General features: G+C 43.8%; 1 protein-coding gene across 1 annotated transcript in view; it reads left to right on the forward strand.

Moving 5' to 3' along the window:
• LOC128059983 (fatty acid desaturase 2-like protein FADS2B) overlaps positions 1-1,220 on the forward strand; it is a 40,944-nt gene extending 39,724 nt beyond the window's left edge. Inside the window, exon 11 of the mRNA XM_052652206.1 lies at positions 1,160-1,220. Coding sequence (XP_052508166.1) covers positions 1,160-1,220 — 61 coding nt within the window. The remainder of the gene's footprint in view (positions 1-1,159) is intronic.
• The last annotated feature ends 19,709 nt before the right edge of the window (positions 1,221-20,929 follow it).

Consider the following 20,929-nt stretch of genomic DNA (forward strand, 5'->3'; position numbering starts at 1 on the left):
CTTAGCGAAAATACCTTGATGCCCTACTAAATTTCAAGCTTCTTATAAACTAGGGTTCTGTGTTATTTGTCTGTATCACCCACAGAGCCTTGACATGCTTTAGAACTTAACCAATGGGAGGGACTCTCAAATCATCTGGTCCAGGGTTGCAAACTAACATGCTTGCAGGGTCTGGTGGGACAGGCAGGCGTGACTCTTCCTATAGGAACTGAGAATCTGTACTCATCCTGAAGCATTCACAGTTCCCTGGAGGATCCTTTGCTCATCAAATTAACAGCCAAAACCTTGGTTGTATAATTTATCTTAAAATTAGGAAAAAGAAAAGCAAGAGTATCTTTTTAATATGAATAAACAAACCAGCAAGCCTAGAGCTGGTCAGATCTGATCCCTGAACAGTGACCCATCTTCACTCTCTATCACTGCCTTCCTTCTTTCCTACCCTCCCGATATCTGGCCTCCCTTCGGCCACTACGTAACTCCCTGCCCCTTGCCATGACACATCCTTGGTCATCTTTTCTCCTACCTAGAATAATCTCCCAACTTGCCGCCCTCCTCCTGACACCTTCTCAAGTTCTGTTCACTCTCCAAAGCTCACCTGAAAGGTCTTTTCTTCATCTTGGTCCTCCCTTGCCTCCAAGACTAAACCTGTCATGTGCCCTCACAGCACCTGTTTCTCTTCATTTCTGATCCTCATTACAATCATGATTTAATAGCATATTGGGTAATAAATTATGTAAAATGTGCCTCCCAATGTAGACCACAGCTCCAGGTGGAAAGACTCTCACCACTCCTACTCATAGCTATATCACCAGAACCTAGAAAAGTCTTTAACTTTATAAAGTAGGAGAGGTAGGTAGATACAGGTTAGGTTGGTATAGGTATATGGTTTATCTTGTAGAGATTCAGCAGAGATTTTTCTTTTAATATGGAGAAAAGAATAACTGATGCTTTGGAGTAGAGAAGAAAATAATTGAAAGAAAAACTCAGTCTCTTCCATATAGAAATGCTGATGGACTGTGGACTGCCAGGCTCCTCTGTCCATGGGATTTCCTAGGCAAGAATATTGGACCCTGAATTAAGTAAAACAGCAAATGTTCCATGAAGTAGCTCCTTTGACCTGAGTCTTGCCTACTCACAATTTTGTCTGCTCCTCTCGCAGGGCCCTGAAGAAGTCCGCAGCCCTCTGGATGGATGCTTACTACAGCCATCCAGAAACATAATGTGGATGTGCATGAGTCTGTGTTAAAAGAGAAAGCCACAGGCCCGAAAGTGTCTCTTGTGCTAAAGCTCGTGATACCAAACCTCCTTAATGCCTGACCTACTTGCAGTTTCAACCTTCCCCAAAGTGTAATTTTAATCAACTGTCTGTTATTTTCTGATCAACTATCTGTAATTTTTTTGGATCAGCCATCTAGGAGGTAATCTGTTGTTCTCCATCCCTGCCCCCAGCCCAGAGGAAGAAAAGGATAAAACCCTTGTCATCCCTTCCCCATCACCAAAAAAGATGTCTGCCCTAAATATACTTTGCTGAGAGCTTCCTTGCCCCTCTCTTCTTCTGATAAAAGCCTTCCATTTGCCCAACCCTTCAGAGCCCCATTTGATTAACTTTGTTCATAAATCACTGAATAAAGCCAATTAAATCACCAAATATACTCAGTTGAATTTTTGTTTTCTAACAGCTTGTTCAATAATCTTCCCAGAGGAGAAGACGCAAGGCCTGCTAATTTCACAACTCCCCAGATCACTGAGCACTGGGTTAGAATTCAGATGATCCATCCTGCAGATCATTTCTGCCCTCTGCTCTTTGGCCACAGGAATAAAGATGGCTTGATTGGCCAGACCTCTGTAACCAAGCAGGACCCAATGGGGCCTCCTGGCAACAGCTCCCCACAAAAGGCAATCTTGGCACATCCTCTGCTTTATTTCCTCTCTGAGGCACCAGAAAATAGTACTTGATGCAAATTTCCTGAACTGTTTTGCATATAGGAACCCATCCCCCCACCACCACCAAAAGGAAGAACTACTTTTTGACCATGAACACATAGCCCAACGCCACCTAGAGTCTAAGAAATGAAGATGGGAACCCCTGTGCCTCACCATCAGCCAGTCAGAGAACTGTACACAAGCTGATCCCAAACCCCGGGACCTCCCCCTCACATGCCCTTACAAACTGCTTTGCCAAAACCCTTCTGGGAGTCTAGATTTTTCAGAGCATGAGCCACCTCCTCTCCTTGCACAGCCCTGCAATAATCTTTCTCTGCCCCAAACTCCATTTGAGTTTCTTTGGCCTCACTAGGCATCAGGTACAGGAACTTGTGTTAACATCCCTGTACACTAAGCGGCTCATGAAAGTTATGTTACAGCCCTACCGGCAGCTCTTCAATGGACTCCCATGGCTACTCTTGGAATGAAGATGAAACCTGGTTACTGCCAACAGACTATACATGTCGGTTCTCCCCCACGGACCCTGCCCCACCTTAGACTATTTGCCTCTTCTTCAGCCCAGGTGGTTTCCTTCCAGGCTCACACACTCTTCTGCTAAAGGGTCTTGGCTTCTGAATCCAGTGTCTGAACTGCTCTGTTACCATCCCTGCCCTTACTCCTCACCTGGTTAGTTGCAACTTCCCTGCAATCCTGGAACCACAGAACCACCCCTAACTGGTTCTGTTTCCAACGAGTTACTGAGACTTTTTCAAAGACAAGAGAACCAAATGCAAGCCAAGCAGCCAAGGTGAGCGCAGAGGAGAGAATTGTTGACCTCAAATAATACCCAGAACCAAAGGACCCACCACAACCCCCAGGAAACCAAAGGATCAGGGCATGGCTGGAACTTGAATGCCAGAATCTTTTTAGAAGTGAAGGGCCCATGGTCCTTGAGGATCCCATGTTGAAGCCTGAACCATATTTTACCATAGATGACCATGTTCCAAAGCTCACTAATGGCAACCTGCCCCACCAACATTTGTGCAGACCAACCCAGGTACCATTAATTCATAAAAGTTTAACCAGACCCCAGATCAAAGACACAGATTTGAGCCCTGCCCCCATCTCCTTGCCAGTGAGCCTCAAAATAAAACTTCTGAAAAGCTGGTACCAAAATGGCAACCCACTCCAGTACTCTTGCTTGGAAAATCCCATGGACAGAGAAGCCTGGTGGGCTACAGTCCATGGGATCACAAAGAGTTGGACATGACTGAACAACTGAGTATATATAGTATTGTCTTTTATGCACATCAAGCAGTGAGCCCTTTGCTTGGTAACAATTTCAGGGAAGCTTCCCTATTAAGTCAAGGCCTCCTGTGATATACTCTGTAGCTCTGTAGTAATTACTAGAGATATAATCTTACATCCATCTGTGTAATTACTTAAATAATTTGTCTTCTACGGTAGCCTGCAGCAGCCATGAGAGTAGGGACTGCCTCACATGATAGAGACGCTCAGTAAAGATGTGAATAAGGAAAGAAGGAAGGAAGGGGGTGGGTGAGGATACGAAGGAGGGGAAAAATGAAGTGTCAACTTCTGGCACTTGCCTGCTACCTCTACAAGGAACAAATCATGAGCCATTGCAGCCGCTGACCTTCAACACCCCCTGAAATGAGTTCAGGGAGGAGATAAGGAATGAGGCACTGTGTTCTGGGGAAAATTGGCAGAAGAGTTACTCAGATAGTTAGATATTTCCAGAATATTTTATGAGCCCAAATCTTGCATCTCCTCACATCTGAGAAAAACACTAAGATCGTTAATGATGACATCTGCTCCCTGGACTAGCAGCAAGCTTCTGCCAAAATGTGTGCTTGACTGCATGTACCCTTCTTTACTCAAATCACGTACATACTGACTCCCCTGCTATCTCTTTGGCGCAGTTTCTCAGAGCTACCTGAAATCCTGTTTCCAGGGCAACAGTCCTCATTTTGCCCCCAGTAAAACTTAACTCTCAGCTCTCATGTTGTGCCTTTTTTTCAGTCTACAGGACAGAAGGAAAGAGGGAAGTCCTGGGAGGAGAAGAGAAGGAGGGAGGGAGGGAAGAAATGAAGGACAGAAGAGAGAGAGAAGGGGGAGGGAGAAAGGGAGGGAAGGAAGGAGGAAGAAAAAGCTGTGCGTAAATGTTATTCCTTCTAATTAGGCAGTAAGATTTCTTTCTCCAGGGGATTTTCCCCACCAGAGATTGAACCGGTATCTCCTGCATTAGCAGGAGGGTTCTTTACCAATAAGCCACTGGAGAAGCGCAGATAGTAAGATGAATTTTATCAAGTATATGAAGAGTACTTTTATAATTTAACTCTGAATTATTAAAATTCTTACCAATACTTATGAGCATCTACCAAGGAGGAAGTACTGAGTTGCACCCTTCATGTGTGGAATGGGTGTTATTCCATTTAACCCTCACAACAGCTCCACAGGGCAAGTCCTATAATTAATCTCATTTTATAGATTAAAACAAGCAACTTGCCTGATGGCACAGGTAGGAAAGGGTGAGTAGAGTTTCAGACCCAGGGATGTCTGATTCCATAGTCAATACTCATTAATATTCATACCAAGAAACCAAAAATAAAGGGGAATTAAGTGGTATTACAAGTCTTTTGGGTTCCAAAATCACTGCAGATGGTGACTGCAGCCATGAAATTAAAAGATGCTTACTCCTTGGAAGAAAAGTTATGACCAACCTAGACAGCATATTCAAAAGCAGAGATATTACTTTGTCGACTAAGGTCTGTCTAGTCAAGGCTATGGTTTTTCCTGTGGTCATGTATGGATGTGAGAGTTGGACTGTGAAGAAGGCTGAGTGCCGAAGAATCGATGCTTTTGAACTGTGGTGTTGGAAAAGACTCTTGAGAGTCCCTTGGACTGCAAGGAGATCCAACCAGTCCATTCTGAAGGAGATCAACCCTGGGATTTCTTTGGAAGGTATGATGCTAAAGCTGAAACTCCAGTCCTTTGGCCATCTCATGCGAAGAGTTGACTCATTGGAAAAGACTCTGATGCTGGGAGGGATTGGGAGTAGGAGGAGAAGGGGACGACAGAGGATGAGATGGCTGGATGGCATCACGGACTCAATGGATGTGAGTCTGAGTGAACTCCGGGAGTTGGTGATGGACAGGGAGGCCTGGCATGCTGCGATTCATGGGGTCGCGAGTCAGACACGACTGAGCGACTGAACTGAACTGAACTGAACAAGTCGTGAGCAGTGGACACACTTGGACTCTAATAGCTTCCTGGGAGCTACTGGAATAAGCACAAAGGTAGTTATCTTTCCACCTCGGCAAGAACAGGCACGTGGGGAGCGGGAGACTGGAGTAGCATGCGACAAGCATAGAAACAGTCCCCATCGACTGACTACTCCTCATCCTAAAAGAGTAGTAACCAGCTCAGAGAAATTCACTGCGGGAGAATCAAGCAGAGATTTAACTTTTCAAGGGAGAGACGCTGCATTAAACTTGGAAGAATGGGATGGAGAAATGGATCGGAGCTTTGGTGGTGACATGGCATGAATTCAACCTGGGGAGAGTTCACCTTACCTGTGGTACCTTCACATGGCTTTTCCCTGATATCCTATTTCCTCCAAAGCTTCACTCTTTTCCAAATGTGAAACATTCTGGCAGTGAGAAATTGTATTTTCAGTTGGGCATGAAGTAAGAATGACTGATCGGATTACAAGGCGGGAACCTCAGTCCTAATTTCAGCTCCTCAATGCCCTACCGTGAAATTGGCCATGTCTCTCACACATTGCCTCGATCTGTAAAATAGGTGGGGTGCATAATATTACCTGGCCTATTTGCATCATAGCTTTGTTGGGACAACTGAATAAGCAAATAGAAATACTTTAATAAGCCAGTAACACCCATTCAGATGATGGTTGTTTTGATTAATGTAACGGGTTTCTTCCATCCTGGCCCCATCAACAGCAAGAGCAGCTACAAAGTCAAATAGACTTAAGGGACAGAAAGATACTGAACCACTTTAATGATGACAAGGGCACATTTCCTTAGATGAGAGGACTGTGAGTCACAAGTGAGAAAATTATTTCTCCTGTTACAACAGATAACACCTGGGCATCAGCTTCCACTTCTGACTTTACTCAGTCCCCTGGAACCAGCAGCCAGACCTCAGGCTGGAAGAATAGTAGAGAGCCATGGGCTCTAGTTTTCCAAACTTCCAGTCAATCATGTAAGCACATAATTCTCTACTGGAAATCATACCAAATAGAAGTATATCACTTGTTACTTAATCAGTATATTGTAAAGGATTTTCTTGACTATTTCCCTGCTAATCATCTACCCTAAAGATACAGAAAGTACTAAATTAAATATAAAAAATTTAATGTACTTTATTAACATCAATAAAGATTAAACATAAATTCTGTTGGGAGGAGGAACACTCAGATACCCTTTCTTTCTAAACTTCATTTATGAAAATGTGCAGTATTGAAAGGGTTTTACAATGAACATCTGTCTGACCATAATCGAAATTTTGAAGTTACATTTTTAGTGAACTTGTTTTATTTTATATCCATCTACCTCTCTATCCATTACTCGATCCTTTTTATGTGCTTCAAAGTAAATTTCCAGAGGCTTTTTAAAACTAAACCGCTGCTGCTGCTGCTAAGTCGCTTCAGTCGTGTCCGACTCTGTGCGACCCCATAGACGGCAGCCCACCAGGCTCTTCCGTCCCTGGGATTCTCCAGGCAAGAACACTGGAGTGGGGTGCCATTGCCTTCCCCAATGCATGAAAGTGAAAGGTGAAAGTGAAGTCGCTCAGTCGTGTCTGATAACGACCCCATGAACTGCAGCCCACCAGGCTCCTCGGTCCATGGGATTTTCCAGGCAAGAGTACTGGAGTGGGGTGCCACTGCCTTCTCCGAATCCTCAGATTATGCAAACAACAAAGTTCATTTCTCATCTTCAATAAAGAATTGTGTAACAGTTTCATCTTTGAGGGAGTTTGATGGGAATTTTGCTATGTGAAGGGAATATAACAAGGTTAACATTGTGCAAAAGAAATTATTAACTCAAAACAGAATAAACCTTCTTATGCATGCATTTATCCTTCTCTATTTTTTGATTATTGATATATATGTAACTCCTTCATTCTGTCTCACTTGGCAGTATATATTGATCACTTTCCATGTGTCAGACTCAGGCCAGGTGATATCAACAAGAGTTGCAGCGGCCTGGGCTCTTGGAGCATACAATCTAGTGGAGGGTAAATGTCATTAAGAAAACTGGAACAAAAACCAAGATCATCACAAATGAAGAAAACAAAAGGCTGTGTGAGAGAGTGATAAGCAGGGACTAGTTTCAATAAGGGGCTTATGAAAAGGGGACTGTGAGAATGTGAAGAAGACTGCCACGAGGTCTTGATGAGCAGCATCATTAGAGGCAAGTGCAAAGGCCCTGAGATGGTAACAAACTTCTGTTCAAAGAACACAGCTGCCTGTATGACTATGAAATAGTGTCCCAGGTTGTTCCCTCACTGTCACTTCAACTTCATTTCTTCAGTGTATTTTGCCTTGGCTCTTCAGAGGCACTTACACTTTTCACTTTCATGCATTCAAAAACAATTTTCCAGATAAAGGACAAAGAAACTGCATAGCACGTGAAATCATAGCCATTATCTTGTAATAACTTTTAATGGAGTATAAACTGTAAAAGAGCTTCCCTGGTGATTCAGCAGTAAAGAATCCGCCTCCCAGTGAAGGAGTTGCAGATTTGATCCATGGGTTGGGAAGATCCCCTGGAGAATGAAATGTCAGCCCACTCAAGTATTCTTGCCAGAGAAATATCATGGACAAAGGAGCCTGGCAAGCTAAGACCCGTGGGGTCACAAAGAGCCAGATACACTTAACAACTAAACAACAGCAACAACAACAACAAAAAAAACTATAAAAATTCTTAAGCACTGTGATGTTCACCTGAAACTAACAGAATATTATGAATAAACTATACCTCAATAAAAAATAATAAAAGTAAATTTCTATTACTTTATTAATATAAGCATAGATTGCTCTTTGGAAATCCTCCCAGATTTAACTGACCAGGTTAAATTTCCTTTTACAAGCCCTTGTTTCCTGTGCACCTGACTAACACAACTTGTTTTCTGCCTATGTGTTCACTGAACACTGAAAACTCCATGAGGGCAGTCGCCACCCTGTATGCTCCACTCACCGGTTTATCACCAGCCCCTGTCCAATGTTTAGCACTGACCAGGTATTCAATAAATGTTTTAATGATGATTAATCTATCTTCTCATGACAAGCATTCCAAAAATTGCTTGTAATTGCTCCCTAGACTCCAGCTGTCATTCTGATGCTTTCTGTTCCATATGGCGTCTAACCCTAACAAAAAAATAATAAAAATAAAAAACATGCCTTGTTTCTGTTGGTCGCTCAGTTCAGTTCAGTTCAGTCACTCAGTCGTGTCCGACTCTTTGTGACCCCATGAATCGCAGCACGCCAGGCCTCCCTGTCCATCACCAGCTCCCGGAGTTCACGCAGACTCATGTCCATCGAGTCAGTGATGCCATCCAGCCATCTCATCCTCTGTCATCCCCTTCTCCTCCTGCCCCCAATCTCTCCCAGCATCAGAGTCTTTTCCAATGAGTCAACTCTTCGCATGAGATGGCCAAAGGACTGGAGTTTCAGCTTTAGCATCATTCCTTCCAAAGAAATCCCAGGGCTGATCTCCTTCAGAATGGACTGGTTGGATCTCCTTGCAGACCAAGGGACTCTCAAGAGTCTTCTCCAACACCACACTTCAAAAGCATCAATTCTTTGGCACTCAGCCTTCTTTATGGTCCAACTCTTACATCCATACATGACTACTCAATAAACCATACCTTTGACTATGTGGACCTTTGTTGGCGAAGTGATGTCTGCTTTTTAATATGCTATCTAGGTTTGTCATAGCTTTTTGCCCAAGGAGCAAGTGTCTTTTCATTTCATGGTTGCAGTCACCACCCTCAGTGATTTTGGAGCCCAAGAAAACAAAGTCTGTCACCGTTTCTATTTTTTCCCCATCTATTTGCCATAAAGTGATATACTGGATGCCATGATCTTAGTTTTTAGAATGTTGAGTTTTAAGCCTGTAATTAGGAACCCTCTGCTCAGTCAACTGAAAAAGGCTACAAAGAGTGACTTAGGTCTACTTCTCACTGGTACAAATATTGGCTTACACTAAAAGAATTTGCATTCTGCCAGATGATTTGCTGGAGAAGGACTAGGCAGAGCTGAAGAGATGAGAGAGTACGGCTGCCCTAAACCACAATGTGAAGTTTCCAGCCCTAGACTTGGGCTCTCTTTATAGTTACACATCTATTTCTCACTTTCTCTCTGATTATGAGCTTGCGCCTTCCTTTCTAGAGAGTACCTCCTTTGTTCATAGGTAATCTAATGAAATACAAGGAATTATTTGGGGTTATAAAGAGTCAATATGTTAGAGTGTCAGTACCTTGCCTACCCTGATCAGCTTTCATAGACTACTGCATCAGCTTCCTAACTGTTCTCATTATTTACCCTCTTCTTCCATCATCAGCACATTTGAACTCAGTATCCTAGCTACCTGGGATCTCCCAGATATCTGCATGAGGGGTATCTACTTATTCCCATGGTCACCTTCCATCCAATCCAATTTATGCACAGAATCCCTGTTCCTCCCTCACCAGGAGAACCTATCATTCCCTAAGCACTAATCCGTTTTTGGTTCCTTCACAGTTTTCAACACCATCCGAAATTATTTATGTTATCTTATTTCATTGGAATATAAGCTTTAACATAGAAATCTGGTAAGTGAATGAATGTAAACATATCCTTGTCATTTATAAAGTGTAAAGAGTGGGAAAATATTTGTTATACCTCCAGCACCAAACCTGCCCTGAGTGCCTGTTCAATAATTACCTGTTCTTCAAGGACTGCTGTTTTTCTACTCAAGTACTGAACACATCTCAGAGTAGTCCTGCAGAGGATACAAGGTCCAGACCTGCTGGAATTTCTGTGGTAAAAAGCTACCAGCCCTATCCCACGGAGTAGAATTTGGAGGATTTCAGACAATCCAACATGCAACCATGGAAAACCTTGTATTGTGCTTAAGGTGCACTGCAGGCACATGGAATATGAACCCGCTAGTGTTTCACTCTCAAAGAGCTGACAGTTTTATTAAGAAGACTAATAATTAAGAAGACATATTAAGAAGACTAAGAATAATATACATTTAAGGGGAAAACAGAAACTATAATTAGCCTCCAATTAAAATAAATAAATTTTTTTAAAAGAACAAAAAAAAAAAAGAAGAAATTAAGATGGCTAGGGCCATGTCCAACACAGAAAGAGCAGTAGGAGGCATGAGCGGGAGAGAGGAGCGGTTGTGGGAGGGAAGGGGGCTGCTGGGAGCCTGCACCAGCTGCCAGCATCCACAGCTGCAGGTCCAGTGCTCCAACAGCAGGATACGTGGGGCAACAAGAAGCTCCCTGAGGAGCCACAGGCCGGGCCAGGCCTGAGGCCAGGCTATGAAGCCAGGGTAAGAGGCCTGCTTGGGTCCTACTAGTCCTGGAGAAGCTACTGGAGAACCAGCACCCTCCTCCCCTGCCACTACCACCGCCGTGAGGCACGCCCCAATAAAGATGAGTGGAAGGAAAAACTGGAGGAACAATGAGCTGAGACAGCCAGCACTGGGCCATCTCAGTCTCCCTAATGTGGCGTGCCTGTGACCAGACCTCGCCAGGTGACCGCGAGATATTTTACCTGCAGTATGTGGCCCCGGACGGGCTCCTGCTGGAGAAGGGCCTCTCCCAGGCCCCAGCCACCTCGCTGAGAACCTGCCACTGCCAGTGGCCGAGTGGGCGTCCCTGCTGCTCCTCCATCACCCTCTTCAGCCCTCAGAAACCTGTCCAGCGGAGGTTGGTGCTGGGTCCTTGAGCAGGACCACCTCCTGTTACCAAATTGCAAGTCCATGTGCCCAATGCACAGTGAGGTCAAACAATACTAAAACTTTGGAGTTTGGAACAGAGCAAGACTGATTCCAGTTTTATGTAAGGAGGTGAGTGGTTTATGCCCAAGAACCCCATAGTCACTGAGAGCTTTCAGCACTGTCCTTTGATAGGAAAGGTGAGGGAGGGGCGTGGCTAGTTGTTGCAAACTTCTTGGTGTCAAATCCTTGTTCCTGAAGTCAGTTTACGGTCAGGCAATGATGTCATTGTAAATCTCTACGACATGAATGCTATTCTCTCTTCTGACAAGGAAGGGCCCAACTTGCACCCTCCAATGCCCTGGTCCTGCGAAGAGGAGGCAGATCTCAGCTGACAGTTCCTTCAGGGCCAGGTTCCCAGACCCCACCCAGCTGTCATCGCTGAGGGACCCGGGGGCCCAACCAGACTGGCCCTCTGGCTCCTCAGGCCGCCCACAGCAGGGGAGGTGGGCTCGCGCAGACCGTGACACAGGCAGGATGCCTTGCTATTAGGTCACAGAGACAGGGCTGGAGGAGAGGGTTCACCGCTTCCTCAGCCCTGGGACTGGCTAGTGAGTGGCCTGGGTGAGGGCTCTGGAGCCACACTGTAACAGAGGGCAGGGAGCGCAGCCCTCAGCAAGGCAGCCATCGCAGTGGTCATTACCTTCAGCCTGTTCCTAAGCAGCGGGTCTTGCTCGGCCACTGACAGCGCAGCGGAGGGCCCCTCCCACAACCAGCCTACAGTTTGGAAAGGACAGTGAAGGGACTGAGACGACGGTGGAGTGGAAGTAGCCAGGAGGGCAGTGAGCGGAGGGATGGAGCCTGGCTTTCTCCCCAGAGAGGCTGTGAGTGAGGTGAGGGGTGGAGCCTGGAGTTTTCCCCCAGCAAGCCGGGCAGTGAGTGGAGGGGCGGGGCCTGGCGTTCTACCCCAGTGAGGCTGTGAGTGAGGTGGGGGGCGGAGCCCGGCGGTCCCCCCAGCGAGGCGGGCAGTGGGGTGAGGGGCAGGGCCTGGCATTCTGCCCAAGGCCCTCCAGCTCAAACGGTCCTGGGCCCGCCGGACCAGAGGACAGGGCGGGAGCTGTGTTCTGTAGGGTGTCAGAGGCCTCACCAAGGCCACTGGCCAGCCTTGAACCAGGCCTCAAGGAAGCGGTGAACCTCTCCCCTGTCATGGCCGTGGCTAGCTGATTAGCAGTGGCAGTCTGCCTAGGTCCCGTCTGTGTCCTCTCCTCTGTGGTAGCCTGAGGAACCTGAGGACCAGTTGGGTTGGGCACCTGGCTCCCTCAGCAATGACAGCTGGGCAGACTCCGGAGACCTGGCCCTGAGGGAACTGCCAACAGAGATCTGCCTCCTCTCCTCCTGGACCAGGACATTGGAGGGTGAATTATGCCTTGGGATCTTACCCTTTCTGGGCAGGACAAAGCATAACATTCATTTGGTAGAGATTTATAGAAACATCATTTCTTGATCATGACCTGCCTTTGAGAACAAAGGATCTGACACCAACAAGTTTGCAACAACTAACGGCAACCCTTCCTCCCCTCTTGCTTCAAAAAGGGTTTGCTGAAAGCTTTAGTAACTTTGGGGGTCTTAGGGCATGAGCCACCCAACTCTTTGCATGGTCCTGTAATCAATCTTTGTCTGTTCCAAATGCCAGTGGTTTAGCGTTTGACCTCACTGTGCATCAGGCACATGAACTTGTGTTTTCAGTAACTATTTATGGCGACTGCAGTAGATCACTTGCGCCTGTGGCAGGCTGACCCTGGCTGGAGGCCACCCTTTCCCAACTGCCCAGCAGCTGCTGGAGTGCATTTTGCTCTCCGGAACTGGGAAGGACTCTCCAGGACAGGTGCCAGCTCTCCCAAAGCATGAGGCTGTTTGGAGCAGACGAATGCCCAGAACTATAGTCCACATCTGATGTCACCTGGGGTTTAAGTCACTCCAGCTAGTGCAGGCCGGGGACCTTCTCCACTCCATCTGGGCTCCTTCCATTGCAGGAAGTGAGCCCCTTTGCGTCTGTTCTCCTTTCAGAGCTGACCCACTATGTTAGAGACCTCCATCTGGGAGCGGAAGTGGAATTTTAGACTACAGAGTTCTGATTTTCTGTCTGTGCAACTGTAGCTTATTTGTTGTTTGTGTGTGTGTGTGTGTGTGTGTGTGTTTCCGTTGAGCCACTCACTTTGTCCTTTTGTCTGTGGGACCATGCTTGTTATGTGTATGCTGCATGAGTGTGAATCAGTACTGGCATTGGCTAGTTGAGACATCTCTGAATAATAGAGCTTGCGTGTGACAACACCAGATATTGATAGCTTATGGTGAACGATCTTGGATATGTGATCTCTGCAGAAGATTTACCTTTAGGACCAGAGACCAGTCTTGTTCACTCAGAGCTTTTGTGTGGCAGAAGTTTTATTAAAGTGAAAAAGGGACAGAGAAAGCTTCTGACATAGACATCAGAAGGGGGAACAGAGAGTGCCCTCCTCACTAGTCTTTAGCAAGGGAATTCTATACTTTTTAATTGGCTATTACAATAAATCAAAAGAATGTCTCAACTTTGTGAAAATTTTTCCAGACCCACTCCCACAATTTACATTTTAAGATAACATGATTAGAACTTAACAATAGAAAGATCCTACCAGACCCACTCCCATAATTTACATTCTAAATATCAGGATTAATCACAAGGTTTTCAGGAAGGAGAAACTGTCCTCAAGCAGGATACATTGTGGTTATACAATCCGTCAGTTCAGTACATTCCCTCAGTCGTGTCCGACTCTGTAACCCCCTGAATCACAGCACACCAGGCCTCCCTGTCCATCACCAACACCCAGAGTTCATTCAGACTCATGTCCATAGAGTCAGTGATGCCATCCAGCCATCTCATCCTCTGTCGTCCCCTTCTCCTCCTGCCCCCAATCCCTCCCAGCATCAGAGTCTTTTCCAATGAGTCAGCTCTTCGCATAAGGTGGCCAAAGTACTGGAGTTTCAGCTTTAGCATCACTCCTTCCAAAGAACACCCAGGACTGATCTCCTTTAGGATGGACTGGTTGGATCTCCTTGCAGTCCAAGGGACTCTCAAGAGTCTTCTCCAACACCACGGTTCAAAAGCATCAATTTTTTGGTGCTTAGCCTTCTTCACAGTCCAACTCTCAGATTCATACATGACCACAGGAAAAACCATGGCCTTGACTAGACGGACCTTTGTTGGCAAAGTAATGTCTCTGCTTTTGAATATACTATCTAGGTTGGTCATAACTTTTCTTCCAAGGAGTAAGCGTCTTTTAATTTCATGGCTGCAGTCACTATCTACAGTGATTTTGGAGCCCCCAAAATAAAGTCTGACACTGTTTCCAGTGTTTCCCCATCTATTTCCCATGAAGTGATGGGACCAGATGCCATGATCTTCGTTTTCTGAATGTTGAGCTTTAAGCCAACTTTCTCACTCTCCTCCTTCACTTTCATGAAGAGACTCTTTAGTTCTTCTTCACTTTCTGCCATAAGGGTGGTGTCATCTGCATATGTGAGGTTATTGATATTTCTCCTGGCGATCTTGATTCCAGCTTGTATTTCTTCCAGTCCAGCGTTTCTCATGATGTACTCTGCATAGAAGTTAAATAAGCAGGGGGACAATATACAGCCTTGACGCACTCCTTTTCCTGTTTGGAACCAGTCTGTTGTTCCATGTCCAGTTCTAACTGTTGCTTCCTGACCTGCATACAGGTTTCTCAAGAGGCAGGTCATGTGGTCTGGTATTCCCATCTCTTTCAGAATTTTCCACAGTTGATTGTGATCCACACAGTCAAAGGCCTTGGCATAGTCAATAAACCAGAAATAGATGTTTTTCTCGAACTCTCTTGCTTTTTCCATGATCCAGCAGATGTTGGCAATTTGATCTCTGGTTCCTCTGCCTTTTCTAAAGCCAGCTTGAACATCAGGAAGTTCCCGGTTCACGTATTGTTGAAGCCTGGCTTGGAGAATTTTCAGCTTACATTACTAGCATGTGAGATGAGTGCAATTGTGTGGTAGTTTGAGCATTCTTTGGCATTGCCTTTCTTTGGAATTGGAATGAAAACTGACCATTTCCAGTCCTGTGGCCACTGCTGAGTTTTCCAAATTTGCCGGCATATTGAGTGCAGCACTTTCACAGCATCATCCCTCAGGACTTGAAACAGCTCTACTGGAATTCCATCACCTCCACTAGCTTTGTTCATAGTGATGCTTTCTAAGGCCCACTTGACTTCACATTCCAGGATGTCTGGCTCTAGATGAGTGATCACACCATCGTTATTATCTGGGTCGTGAAGATCTTTTTTGTACAGTTCTTATGTGTATTCTTTCCACCTCTTCTTAATATCTTCTGCTTCTGTTAGGTCCATACCATTTCTGTCCTTTATCAAGCCCATCTTTGCATGAAATATTCCCTTGGTATCCCTAATTTTCTTGAAGAGATCTCTGGTCTTTCCCATTCTGTTCTTTTCCTCTATTTCTTTGCATTGATCGCTGAAGAAGGCTTTCTTATCTCTCCTTGCTATTCTTTGGAACTCTGCATTCAGATGCTTATATCTTTCCTTTTCTTCTTGGCTTTTCACTTCCCTTCTTTTCACAGCTATTTGTAAGGCCTCCCCAGACAGCCATTTTGCTTTTTTGCATTTCTTTTCCATGGGGATGGTCTTGATCCCTGTCTCCTGTACAATGTCACGAACCTCATTCCATAGTTCATCAGGCACTCTATCAGATCTAGGCCCTTAAGTCTATTTCTCACTTCCACTGTATAATCATAAGGGATTTGATTTAGGCCCTACCTAAATGGTCTAGTGGTTTTCCCTACTTTCTTCAATTTCAGTCTGAATTTGGTAATAAGGAGTTCATGATCTGAACCACAGTCAGCTCCCGGTCTTGTTTCTGTTGACTGTATAGAGCTTCTCCATCTTTGGCTGCAAAGAATATAATCAATCTGATTTTGGTGTTGACCATCTGGTGATGTCCATGAAACATTAGGTCTATCTAAAATAACCTCTCCAGATTTTGGTAACTTGAAACTGAACTGAGTTAAATGGCAATAATTAATTGACTGTCTGTGTCATTTCAAGTAGGATAAAATATTGGAACATTGGTTGCTAGACAAAACTAAGTTTACCACTTGGATTTACCACAAATCTAAGTTTTTAATCACAGCAACCTTTGCCTTCTTAGGAGAGGAAAACTAAAGCCTAAGTTTCCAATCAGAAAATGCTGGTATGAAAAACAGTTCACAATTACTTTCCTCTAGGCTTTCAATAAAGTTGAGGATTCTAATCTAAATATGTAATTAAACCTACTAAGAATAAAGGAAGAAGTTATCAGTATATAATAGGGAAGTAGTATATATGTTTTGAGTAAAAAATGAGTTTTATGGATGGTCAGGATGAAATTAAACTTAGGTAACAGGATTTTGCTAATATATATGGATAACTTGCAAAAAAAAAAAAAAGAAATGTGGAGAAATGGTGTATTATCATGTTAAGATGGAAAAATATCAAAATGTAAAATCTTTACATATAATACAGAAATATAATTATTCTGAAATATACATATAAAAAATGACAAGAGGGAAATTCTCCATTTTTTAATGCTGACTCTCTTTGAGTCGCTAATGATTTTATTTTCTTCCTTAAAATTTTCTTCATTTATAAAATTTATAATAGAAAAAAGACAAACATTCGACCAGGAATCAATCTTGCACTGACTAACAGCATGGGATGTTTAGACTTACAAACGATGTCAGATGCTGGTCTTTTTGCTTTAAAAGAGCAGTCATTCCTAAGGTTGAGACTGATTTCCTAAGGAGATCACCATCAGCTTCAGTATTACAGTTCAGTAAACTACCTCACAATTGCACTCATCTCACACGCTAGTAAAGTAATGCTCAAAATTCTCCAAGGCAGGCTTCAGCAATACATGAAACGGGAACTTCCAGATGTTCAAGCTGGTTTTAGAAAAGGCAGAAGAACCAGAGACCAAATTGCCAACATCCGCTGGATCATGGAAAAAGCAAGAGAGTTCCAGAAAAATATCCATTTCTTCTTTATTGACTATGCCAAAGTCTTTGACTGTGTGGATCACAATAAACTGTGGAAAATTCTTCATGAAATGGGAATACCAGACCACCTGACCTGCCTCTTGAGAAATTTGTATGCAGGTCAGGAAGCAACAGTTAGAACTGGACATGGAACAACAGACTGGTTCCAAATAGGAAAAGGAATATGTCAGGGTGTATATTGTCACCTGCTTATTTAGCTTATATGCCGAGTACATCCTGAGAAACGCTGGGCTGGAAGAAACCCAAGGTGGAATCAAGATTGCTGGGAGAAATATCAATAACCTCAGATATGCAGATGACACCACCCTTATGGCAGAAAGTGAAGGGGAACTAAAAAGCCTCTTAATGAAAGTGAAAGAGGAGAGTGAAAAGTTGAATTAAAGCTCAGCATTCAGAAAACTAAGATCATGGCATCTGGTTCCATCACTTCATGGCAAATAGATGGGGAAACAGTAGAAAAAGTATCAGACTTAATTTTTGGGGGCTCCAAAACCACTGCAGATGGTGGTAGCAGCCATGAAATTAAAAGATGCTTACTCGTTGGAAGAAAAGTTATGACCAACCTAGATAGCATATTCAAAAGCAGAGACATTACTTTGCCAACAAAGGTCCGTCTAGTCAAGGCTATGATTTTTCCAGTGGTCATGTATGGATGTGAGAGTTGGACTGTGAAGAACGCTGAGCACCAAAGAATTGTGGTGTTGGAGAAGACTCTTGAGAGTCCCTTGGACTGCAAGGAGATCCAACCAGTCCATTCTGAAGGAGATGAGCCCTGGGATTTCTTTGGAAGTTATGATGCTAAAGCTGAAACTCCAGTACTTTGGCCACCTCACGTGAAGAGTTGACTCATTGGAAAAGACTCTGATGCTGGGTGAGATTGGGGGCAGGAGGAGAAGGGGACGACCGAGGACGAGATGGCTGGATGGCATCATTGACTCGGTGGACGTGAGTCTGAATGAACTCCAGGAGTTGGTGATGGACAGGGAGGCCTGGTGTGCTGTGATTCATGGGGTCGCAAAGAGTCGGACACGACTGAGCGACTGAACTGAACTGAATGCTGTACTGACATACAATTTTGAGATGTTCCTCCTTGTCAGAAGATAGTTGCCTATATTCTACTAATTAAGGCTTTCTCTTTTGTTTCCAGAATGAGCAGTGCTTCAGAAACTTATATTTCTGGGAAGTTTCCATGCAGCCAGCACTAAATAAAAATGCTGTATCTTAAAAGAGATTTAATCGCCCAAGATGAGATAACACCGGTATGTATTTTCAGAGGAAGCTCCTTTCAGCCTAAAGTTATGAGTATTTCAGGTTTCCTACAAAGCCTTCAACCACTAAACAAAGATTCACATTGGAAGGAGCAACTTGGAGGAATTTGGGCTCAATTATTTTACAAGATTTCTAGTGAGGACATAGGTGATGGCAGTATTAACTAATCTCACTGCATTTATCCTTTAGTCATCCATTTATTAAGTACTTACTGAGTACCAGATTTTGTGCCATAATTTACTTAACCTTTAGACTGTATTTTTAATGTCTTACAGTGATCAATGATCTTATTTGACCAAGTGTTTTGAAACTTTTTGACAAACTTCCCAAATATCAAATGCTAATTAAACTTCTTTTGACCTCCAGCTAACTTTGAGGTTTGCTAGGGTGCCCTTCAGTGACTTTCACTTTTTTTTAAGGCATTTCAAGGAGGAATATTTAATCAATTTTATTTGGTATGTTGAATTACATTTAAAATATTGTCAAAGGAGTGATAACCTTTCTAAGATTATACTGTATGGGTAAATGTTATTACTATAGAAGTTCTAGAAATTATTTGAAGTTTCTGAATTGTAGATATGTTCTGGTATAATCTATCAGCCATAATTCTGGTTTTATCACAGCAAATTTATAAAAGTTCTTTGTCAACACATTGTGGTCAAATCTTTAAACTTACCTTTTAAAGTTTTAATAATCAGTTAAGGTGATGTTTTGCAAAAATGCTTAATCTTCAGGAAGAGTCATAGGAAGGATTTTAAAACAAACATAGGTCAGATATATCACTGAATTTGTTAAGAAATGTATTTCAAACTGGTAGAGGAAAAAAACCTTCCTTCTCTCTGGCAGCCATGATGGTCTCTAAGGCTGTCTGCAATAGAGTTAGCAGAGCAAAAAGACAATCTTATAGTGACACCCTTGAAGGAAAAGGGGATTTTGACCTGTGCTATGTGCTACTATTAAGAAGAGGTGGCAAGAATACACAGAAGAACTGTACAAAAAAGATCTTCAAGACCAAGATAATCATGATGATGTGATCACTCACACTCACCTAGAGCCAGATATCCTGGAACGTGAAGTCAAGTGGGCCTTAGGAAGCATCACTATGAACAAAGCTAGTGGAGGTGATGGAATTCCAGTTGAGCTATTTCAAATCCTGAAAGATAATGCTGTGAAAGTGCTGCACTCAATATGCCGGCAAATTTGGAAAACTCAGCAGTGGCCACAGGACTGGAAAAGGTCAGTTTTCATTCCAATCCCTAAAAAAGGCAATGCCAAAGAAAACTCAAACTACTGCACAATTGCACTCATCTCACAGACTAGTAAAGTAATGATCAAAATTCTCCAAGCCAGGTTTCAGCTACATGTGAACCATGAACTTCCAGATCAAGCTGGTTTTAGAAAAGGCAGAGTAACCAGAAATCAAATTGCCAACATCCACTGTATCATGGAAAAAGCAAGAGAGTCCAGAAAAACATAGATTTCTGCTTTATTGACTATGCCAAAGCCTTTGACTGTGTGGATCACAATAAACTATGGAAAATTCTGAAAGAGATGGGAATACCAGACCACCTGACCTGCCTCTTGAGAAACCTGCATGCAGGTCAGGAAGAAATAGTTAGAACTGGACATGAAACAACAGACTGGTTCCAAATAGGAAAAGGAGTACGTCAAGGCTGCTGTATATTGTCACTCTGCTTATTTAACTTATATGCAGAGTACATCATGAGAAACGCTGGGCTGGAGGAAGAACAAGCTGGAATCAAGATTGCCGGGAGAAATAGCAATAACCTCAGATATGCAGATGACACCACCCTTATGGCAGAAAGTGAAGAAGAACTAAAGAGTCTCTTCATGAAAGTGAAAGAGGAGAGTGAGAAAGTTGGCTTAAAGCTCAACATTCAGAAAACGAAGATCATGGCATCCGGTCTGGTCACTTCATGGCAAATATATGGGGAAACAGTGGAAACAGTGGCTGAGTTTATTTTTCTGATCTCCAAAATCACTGCAGATGGTGACTGCAGCCATGAACTTAAAAGACGCTTACTCCTTGAAAGGAAAGTTATGACCAACCTAGACAGCATATTAAAAAGAAGAGACATTACTTTGCCAACACAGGTCCGTCTAGTCAAGGCTATGGTTTTTTCCTGTGGTCATGTATAGGTGTGAGAGTTGGACTATAAAGCAAACTGAGTGTGAAGAATTGATGCTTTTGAACCGTGGTGTTGGAGAAGACTCCTGAGAGTCCCCTGGACTGCAAGGAGAGCCAACCAGTCCATCCTAAAGGAGATCAATCCTGGGTGTTCATTGGAGGGACTGATGTTGAAGCTGAAACTCCAATACTTTGGCCATGTGATGCAAAGAGCTGACTCATTTGAAAAGACCCTGATACTGGGAAAGATTGAGGGCAGGAGGAGAAGGAGATGACAGAGGGTGAGATGGTTGGATGGCATCACCAACTCAATGGACATGGATCTGGGTGAACTCTGGGAGTTGGTGATGGACAGGGAGGCCTGGCGTGCTGTGGTTCATGGGGTCGCGAAGAGTCGGACACGACTGAGTGACTGAACTGAACTGATGTGCTAGTATTCGTTTAGAAGCAGTGAAAGAGTGACTGCTGGCTGCTTAATTCAGAGAGCTATGGAGTGCTGGC

Source organism: Budorcas taxicolor, chromosome 15, assembly GCF_023091745.1.
Source record: "Budorcas taxicolor isolate Tak-1 chromosome 15, Takin1.1, whole genome shotgun sequence".
NCBI lineage: Eukaryota > Metazoa > Chordata > Mammalia > Artiodactyla > Bovidae > Budorcas > Budorcas taxicolor.